Raw genomic sequence first — 9,435 nt, forward strand, 5'->3', positions numbered from 1 at the left:
ACAGACCCTTCCTAGACCCCTCCAGACCCTTCCCAGACCCCTCACAGACCCTCCCGGCGCCGCCCCGCCCGGGGTGTCTCGGTGCGGGGGGGAACAGCCGTAACCCGGGGGCTGCAGGGAACGCCCGGCCCCGCAGGGCGGCAGAGGTGAAGGGGGGGACCCGCTGGCAGCGCAGGGAAAAGCCTTCACCGAGTTAGATGGGGGAGACTGAGTGGAGAGAGGCCTTGCTGCATCTGCTGCTCACGGAACGATTTATTCTCATTATAGAGGTAATCACTGTGGAGAGGTGTGAACGTTTCTTCTCTGGGGACCAGTATCTGCCATCTGCAGCACAAGACTACGGTTTTCTCCCCACCTGCCAGATGCTTCAGCCAGAAACGGAACTGGAAGGCAGTTTCTCAGACAGAGAGCCCACCAGCCTGCCCGGGCCCACAGAGGCCCCTGTCCCACGGGGGCAGCGCAGCAGCCGAGATGTACATGCACAAAACAAGATTTATTACAAACAGCACTGGGGTCTCAACAACCGAGCCAACTATGCATTCTTGTTTTGTCTCTGGCCTAGCTGCGGCGAGGCTGAGCTCCATGTTCTTTGACACGAGAGTAGCTGGAGTTACAGACATCAACTTGGCCTTCCATTTGTATTTCAAAAGTTGTTATCAGTTCAGAGCTTGCTAGGCCCTCTCCTCTCCCACGGGAATCTTTCCACTTCAGGCCTGGGCCTGTAAAAAGAGACAGAGAGCAATTGAATCACAAAGGGAAACTGAGGCAGGTGCACTGAGGTGGAGTGTCCTGCTACTCGTGGTAATAATCAGTTCTTGGTTCATTACTGTAGTAGCCTGAGTGCTTCAGGTGCCCAAGCAGCTTAGCATCATGCAAGGGAATTCCAAGAAAACAGAGTAAGACTTCAGGAAAAAATGACTGTATTCTTTGTTTTATTAATACAACTATATAATGGAAAAAGTCCAGATAAACTCACGTGATTAAGTTACTTCAGCTAATGCATGGCATCTACTACTCTTTTGAAAAAGCAATGTCAAGCATGGTATTCAAGAAAAAGTTGCTTCTACAACAGGCATGAATCCACTGCTCAGGGATTTCCATGTCCATTGGGGAGTATTTTAAGTTCCTCTGTCTTGTTTTTCTTTTTGAGGCACAATAAAGGTTTCAGTCCCTTTCCTCCTGTATCTGAGCTTGGACCAGGATCTCGAGAAAACATGAACTCCCACACCACACGTAATAACTTATCAGCCTATTGTTAGGACATCGAACTAAACACAGATTTAAACCTTTGAAAATCAGAAAATACAGATAGTGAAGGAAAGGTATCTACTCACAGCAAAGGCAGGAAGTCAGGCAGTGTAGGAACATGAGAGAGGTATTAGCAGTATAGGATCCATAAAGCTTAATCACCTTTACTGTCAAAAGAGCTATGGTTTGTGGTATATTTAGGATTCAGTAACAAGTGTTAAGACTAAAAAGGAATGAATTACCCACAGCAAACTAAGAGCTTTTTAAAACTAGTAGCCATGTAGAGGGAGTGCAATATATGCTAGACATGATGTGACTGTACTTTGCAGAGAGCGAAAGCTCAGTAGGTGGGAAAAAGCAGATGTGTAGTATTCTGCTTGTTAAGTTATTGTCAATGCTGTGTAATAAAATTGCCATGGCTTTCAGACACAGCTTTTCAAACCAGGTTAGTAATAAAAGCTACAACCATTCAAATATATAACCATGATTTCCTGTGTACTATAAAAAAAGTCAATAGAGGCAGCAAGGAGTGTCTATGAATTCTATTTTTCTTACCTTTTCTTAACTGTGGTAACATCTCAATAGTAAATAATGGTCCAGTAAAATAGATCAATAAAATTCCAACTTCCAGAAAAAAAAGAAAATTACTATTATATCTTTTTTAAAAATAAATAAATATTTAGTATGCTTACACATTCATAGCTTACCTTCATTAGTGAGACTTATGGTATAAACATAACAGGTGTACTTGCACTGTGTTTAAACTTTGTTGAGAGGAGCAATTTACATATTGCCCAAACATTTTAGGGTTATATATGAAGAGAACCTGATAGCTGCTATGCTCAGTCTCTTCCTCACCTTAATTTACAATATGTTATTTCACATTTTACTCCTTCATCAGGACAACCCCAGACAGTTCATCTCCTACCTAACTGCCCAGAATCTTTGTGGCTTGTCAATTGCCAGTGACACTATTAAAAAAAAATTAAAAGTTTTGAAAGGAGACAAAATAGACACCTTGAAGTACTTGTTCTAATGCTTTCCTTCTGATATAAACATCCATTTACTTTTTTATTATTTACCAATTGCAACTCATATAATGGGAGGAGTTCTGCTAGGCTGTTCCAGCCAGATGTCAGGGAGCACTAGAGCTGAGAGGTAAATTAGGACATGGAGGGGGATGCTCCATTTGGGAGGAGGAGAAAAACAAGGGAAAGCATGACATTCTGCACCAAAAAAGCAGGGAAGGCAGTAAGCAGTGGGTAATGACCTGATGTTGGGATTCTATTCAGACGTGCAGGGCCAGGGAACTGAGGCACGTCTCTGTGCGTGACCTGACACAGGTGGGAGCTGCTGCTGCTCTTCATCTCTTGCCATTAAAGACAGAATTTGCCAGAAGTATTACTCATGGCATCGGGAAAAATGAAGCTTAGGGTAGGTTTTGGTCTCCACTACAGCACTTTTCCTACAAAGTTACATTGACTAAGAATATTAAAAACAGTAGCTGTCATAGCTGTGCCAGCAAGCCTGGTGATATAATGTAACAGTGTGGAGAAATAAGTGATCAATGCAATCTGAAGTGCTTCATACTTTGTAATTATGTGGTGACGACCTCATTAAGCTACTGCTCGGGCACTGAGTGGGTACAAGGTAACGTCATTGCAGTGCCACCTGGTGACAAATACTGAAATTATCACTAGAACTTGAGTAAGAGAAAATAAAAATGGGAAACCTACAATAAAATTATCTTTCCGGTCCCAGATGAACAGGATGACTTGGATTTTCTATTTTTAAACCTAGTGGACAGGCGTCCTTTCACTGTTCTCCTCAGTATTAGTATTACTTAACAAGATACATCGGTTGATTTTACATGGAGAGAAATGTATGTGAATCACATATATATAATAATCTGTAAAACCTAACCTAATACGGTTAGTAATAATTTATATGCCTACCATATTAATAGATTTTTTTATGAGATTGAAAACCAGTATTTCAGAATTATCAGAGTATGGGAAGACAGAATTATTCTTTAAAACAATACTGGTCTCAAGGAAACAAGGACTGAAAATATAGGAAAATATATTTGTGAAAATGTATGTCAGATGGACATTTAAATTCGAAGCAATTTACCTAACTTTTCCAAAGCTACTTTCCCCAATAATATAGGCACTGCATACAATGCAGTTAATTTTGATTATTTTTCAGCAAACTGTCTTTGCCTACTCTGTAGAATCACAGAATCATAAGATCATAGAAACACTCAGGTTGGAAAAGACCCTTGGGATCACTGAGTCCAACCATCATCAACCTACTCTACAAAGTTCTCCCCAAACCATATCCACCAACACCACATCCAAATGACCCTTAAAACACATCCAGGGATGGTGACTAAACCACCTCCCTGGGCAGCCTATTCCAGTGTCTGACCACTTTTTCTGTGAAAAAAAATTTCCTAATGTCCAATCTAAACCTCCCCTGTTGCAGCTTGAAACCATTCCCTCTTGTTCTGTCACTGATTACCTGTGAAAAGAGACCAGCACCAACCTCTCTACAATGACCTTTCAGGTAGTTGTAGAGACTGATGAGGTCTGCCCTCAGCCTCCTCTTCCTCAAATTAAACATTTCCAGCTCCTTCAAATATTCTTCATAAGATTTATTCTTTAGGCTCTTCACTGGCTTCATTGCCCTCCTCTGTACTCGCTCCAGCACCTTGATATCTCTCTTGAATTGAGGTGCCCAAAACTGGACAAAACACTCCAGGTGTGGCCTCACCAGTGCTGAGTACAGGAGGACAATCACCTCTCTACTTCTGCTGGTCACACTATTTCTAATACAGGCCAGGATGCCACTGGCTTTCTTGGCCACCTGGACACACTGCTGGCTCATATTGAGCCACTTGTCAATCAGAACCCCCAGGTTCTTTTCTGCCAGAAACTTTCCATCCACACTTCCCCAAGCCTGGAGCGTTGCCTGGGGTTGTTGTGGCCCAAGTGCAGGACCCAGCACTTGGCCTTGTTGAAGCTCAGAGCATTAACATCAGCCCAACACCCAATGTCCTTATCAAGATCGTCAATAATAAGTGTGACCAGCAGGACCAAGGAGGTGATCGTCCCTCTGTACTCAGCAGTGGTGAGGCCACACCTCGAATGGGAGGTGTCCCTGCCCATGCATGGGAGTTGGAACTCAATGATATTTAAGGTCCCTTCCAACTCTAACCATTCTATGATTCTATAAATACTGTGTCCAATCTTGGGCACCTCAATACAAGAAAGATATTGAGGTGCTGAAGTGTGTCCAAAGAAGGGCAACAAAGCTGGTGAAGGGCCTTGAGAACAAGTCTTATGAGGAGTGGCTGAGGGAACTGGAGCTGTTTAGTTTGAAGAAGGGAGACCTCATCACCCTCTACAACCACCTGAAAGTGTTTTCAGCTAAAGGACCTTGTAAAGAGGCAGGTGCAGGTCTCTTCTCACAAGTAACTGGTAGTAGAACAAGAGGAAATGGCTTAAAGCTGCATCAGGGGAGGGTTAGACTAGACATTAGGAAGAACTTTTTTCACTGAAAGGGTTGTCAGACATTGGAACATGCTGCCCAGGAAGGTGGGTGAGTCACCTTCCCTGGATGGGTTTAAAAGTCATCTCGATGTGAGGCTTGGGAATATGGCTTAGAGCTGGACTTGGTAGAGTAGGGTTAATGGTTGGGCTTGATGAGCTTGAAAGTCTTTTCCAACCTAAGTGATTCTGTGATTCTGTGAGCCAGCCAGTAATTAGCGCTAGAGAGAACAATGTGGCTTTTAAAGGCTTCCTTTCATTTGAGGAACGAATCACTTCATGTCCAGTAGGAGGTGGTATACGGCCAACGGTTGGTTGTCTTTTTCTCCAAATGATCTCTTACAATCCCTAGAAAAATCGCTTTCTTGCATTTGATTACTTGTATCGTCTCTGATTAAGCTAATATCTTCTGTAAATGTTCTTGCATGGTTCATCCTTGTACTCTATTTTCTTCTTTTGATTTTCCTTTCAAATTGGGGCATAAAAATATTCCTCTGTAAATGGATTTACTCTTCCACAATGCCACTGGGGCTGAAAATGTTCTGTAGTCTAAACAATTTTAAAACCCTTGCAATAGACAGTGACTATGATCTGGAAAAGTATAAGACATATGTCTGTGGTCTTTTTTTTGCTTTCTAGGTCTAGAATTGGATTTTGTGTTTGGCACGGGAAGAAGATTAAACTGAATGAATGTAGACCACATTTCATTCTAGTCTCAAACAGCATCTGTTAGAGGCTTCATCTTCCCTGAGAGGAGGGAAGAAATACTTCCTAAAGTACCATCTCCTTAGTTATCCATAATCTACAAGCATTCATGTGCACCAGCATGACAAAGAGTGTTTCTGTAACAACCATTTCAGGAATTTGAGAAGGAATCCTAGCAGATCCTGCTGCATTTAAAAATCTTTCTATCCTTGTGTCAGTCATCTATCTTCCAAGTCTTGCCAGCTTTCTGGTAAACTCCTCATCGAAGTGGACTTGAGCAGAAATAGTAGGCTGAACTGCAACAAATAAGAGATATTTCTTGCTCCCAGCTCTTCTTGGGATTAAGGTAAAGTTATCTTGGCAAGGAGGTAGCTCAGCTGTCAGGAGGGCAGCTGAGAAATGTAGCATACAAAATCATGACAGTAAAATTAACCATAAACTTTTAGCCTAGTGAAAACATGAAATGTAGACCTGCTTTCCACCCCCAAAGTCATAGTCCATGTAATAGTCCTGTATAGTTCATAGAGAATAAAGAAGGCCACAGGCTCACCAGTTAATCTTTCAAGCAAGCTTTAATCCCAAAATAAAGGGCAGTTTAGCTCATTCAACAAACAAATACAATAAACTACAATTCGTGCCTGCAGGTCAGGCAGCCTTAGAGTGATAGCCTGGTCTGAGAGAAAGCCTCTTGCACTTACAGACAATATTCCTGTAGCCAGCCAGCTCTTACTTCTGTTTGGATTCAGTTTAAGCCTACTGGCAAAGAACTGTTTCCCTGAGTGCTTCCCTGCACCAGCAGGCTGATAAATTACAGGGTAGAATAAACTGCTCCCACAGGTCCTCGTGGTGCTACTTAGACAGTTAACTGCTAGTCAGTGGTTAAACCTGCAGTACAGCAAGATTGCTTCATTGCCCAGCAATGAAGAAATCTGTTAGGAATTATACTGCCTCATATAGACATTTAAGACATAACATCACATTTTGCCAGCTTCTAGATAAGACTGCATATATTCGCTTGTCTTTGGGGAGTTTTTTGTTTGGTTTTTTGGGTATTTTTTTTTTCCAGTATTAGACTGAAGTGAGTTAAAATAAGGTTTCTGTTTGAATGTCAGACCAAGCAAAGGCAGATACTTCCTGTGAACACATTTAACACATTACTCTGTGACCCAGGGCAATTTACTTGAGCCAGTATCTTCAAAAGCAGGTGATAAAAGCTAAAGGCTAAGATCAGTGGAAGCCATAAGTACTTACTACCTTCAAAATAAGACCATTTGCCATTTGCATATAGGTGTTTACAGGACTTACAGTCTACAAAGTCTTGATCTTCTTAATATGTCCATTTCTGCACTGTGGGAAATGTTTAGTTGCTTCACAAGGGTAATGTAACGTGAATTAACTTCTAAGTACTCTGAGTCCTCATATGAAAAAGAACTGTTCACGTATAAATTCCCAAGATTAATAGTGTATTATCACACACAGAATCCCAGTTATCCTATGGCAGAAATGTGACCAGGACAAATCCCCAAAGCAAGTGATATTCATTAGGTGTTCCTAATCTGAGAAAAATTGGGACACTGTGGTCATTTTTTTTTATCAGGACAGAATGTACTTCTTGTAGGAGCAGGACTGGAAAGAATTTTAAAAATAAAAATAAAAATAAAAAAGCTGGATACCCCTGCTCCAACTCTGCAAATCAGCTCATGTGGTCACCTGATGCATCACAAAGAGGCATCTTCAATGCAACCTACACTGCCATATACAATGTAAAAAGCAGCCGACGTGCAAAACCAACAACCCGCAGCATTTTCACAGTGGGATGCACACGTGCCTAAGCCTGCCTAGGGGTACATGCCTTGTTTTGTGTGTATGGGAAATACTGTGAGGTTTGAAAAACATGTCATGATCCAGAAGCACCATTGGAGCCCAGTGACATTCCAGGGTCTGGGAATGTCCAATATCCTGTATCCATCTCCTCTGGATATAGTCAAACCAAACTGGAATTATTCAGTCACAAAAAGTCACTAATTCAGCTTCTTGCAGATGAACTTTTTTTGGTGGATACTCAAGGGAAAAGCGTGACCAGAACACAGGAGATACTCTTTCTCAAACTAGCCCAATCCTGACATACTATGCTGAGAGTGATGGGGTGCAGAATGCAGTGAGGAGAGCCTCTTCAGACATCTGCACATGCTTTCTAAGATATGTCAGACTTCAGCAAAGCCCTAAAAAGGAGAGGACAAGTCTGTTGGTGGGGAAGGAGAATAGACTGGCTGGGGTCCAGGTGTGAAGGGATATTGCTATCTCTGAGCCCATGTATGAAAAATAGGTCTGGTGAGAGGAGCTTGCTTTATTTGGCTTCCAATAACTTGATGACTCCTGCTTGAGCTCTCTGTGGCAAAAATATTTTCTTTCTCAGTATTTCTCATGATGCAAAAGAAATTAAGAAACAATAATTTCTTTGTGTTTATTTTTACTTTTGCTTTCTCACATGACCAGATGGGGTCTTTATGTGACCTGATCCTGGACTAGGTCACGGAAACATGACTGGTGGCTACACTCAAACAAGGTACTTACCTTGCTTGCTGCATTGCAGCAGAACTTAAATAGTTTTGCACTGAATAGAATTTGAGCACAGGTGATATTGGCTATAAAGACAGCTGTGTGACTGTGTATCAAAAGCTAAGAAGAGAACTGGAGTGCTGCTAGGTAATTTTGAACCATGCATCCTTTCAGGCACTACAGCTTTGATTTGGTAATCAGTGGACTGGAAACAGAACTGGATACTCTGTTTTCCATAAGAAAAGCAAAAGAACCTTGAATAGCATGTTTGAATTAAGAGAAGGCAAAAGAGACCTTCTAGTATAATCAAAGACCTGATGTTATTACAGTAAATCATCACTTTGTAACATTGAAGAGTGTCAGAAGGCATCTTTCCAAGCTGCATTGCCACATGAATCACAGGAGAAAACTATCGATAAATGGAAAAAATGGAAATAACTGGAGAACAGTGGCATCCAGCCCACCTTTCAAGACAGATATGGCTTAAGTCTAGAAAATGGATGACAGAGAACCAAATGCAACATAATCTGCCCTGACATGGAAGGAAAGCAGAGAAAAGGTGCATGACCAATGAAAAGAGCTAGCATGTGACATACTGCAGAGCAAGTGCACTGAAAGGATTGAAAGCCTTGCATCTGGCAGCAAGGGTGACGGGAACATCACCCTCTCTTCTTCGTGTTTCTGCTGCTAGTGGGAGATGCCCAAGAAAGCGCTTGGAGAATGCAAAGACAGTTGCTCAAAATACCCAAACACATTGAGGGTTGAAGCTATGATCTCTGGCATGGGCTGTACTCAACTACCCTCCAGCCCAGAAAGCAAGGAATGTTTCTATGCCAGCCAGAAGGATTAACAGTGTTAAAAGGAAAATATGATGCAATTGGCACAAAAATTGGAGGCAGAGTGGGCAGCAGAAAGACTTTGGGGAAGGAGCTGGGCTATGCAAGCAGCGAGGGATCCAGCTGCTCTTGCAGTAAATGGTCAGTTTTGGTTCTGAAGTGTAAATTCTTTTCACACAGTTATTCTGTGTATGTTACAAAGCACATGCATTGTCTGTTATGTATATTGTAAGTACCTCCTTTACATCCATCTAGCCTTGCATAGCGTTGCGCATTTTTTATTTTAATGTCTTGACATCTTTTCCACAAATGTGCTCCCTACCACACACTGTCTTTTAAAACACTTTCTTAGCTCTGACGGCCTAATTCCTTCTCTAAAATATTACTTTTTCCCCCCTTACCACTGGAGGCTTCTCTGCCAGCAGAGCCTGGCGCGCTGTCTCCTGTGAGATCTCATGAATAACTGATCCTTTTCACAGCACCGGCGGGGCCGGGATCACAGCCTGACGGGCCCTCTCCCCGGTTCTCCAGCCCCG

General features: G+C 42.2%; 1 protein-coding gene across 1 annotated transcript in view; it reads right to left on the bottom strand.

The window, feature by feature from the left end:
- PSPC1 (paraspeckle component 1) overlaps positions 1-9,435 on the bottom strand; it is a 73,894-nt gene that overhangs the window by 41,091 nt on the left and 23,368 nt on the right. The window contains 1 exon segment of the mRNA XM_009999437.1: positions 615-719. Coding sequence (XP_009997739.1) covers positions 615-719 — 105 coding nt within the window.

The sequence above is a fragment of the Chaetura pelagica genome, unplaced genomic scaffold (assembly GCF_000747805.2).
Source record: "Chaetura pelagica isolate M959 unplaced genomic scaffold, ChaPel_1.0 scaffold85, whole genome shotgun sequence".
NCBI lineage: Eukaryota > Metazoa > Chordata > Aves > Apodiformes > Apodidae > Chaetura > Chaetura pelagica.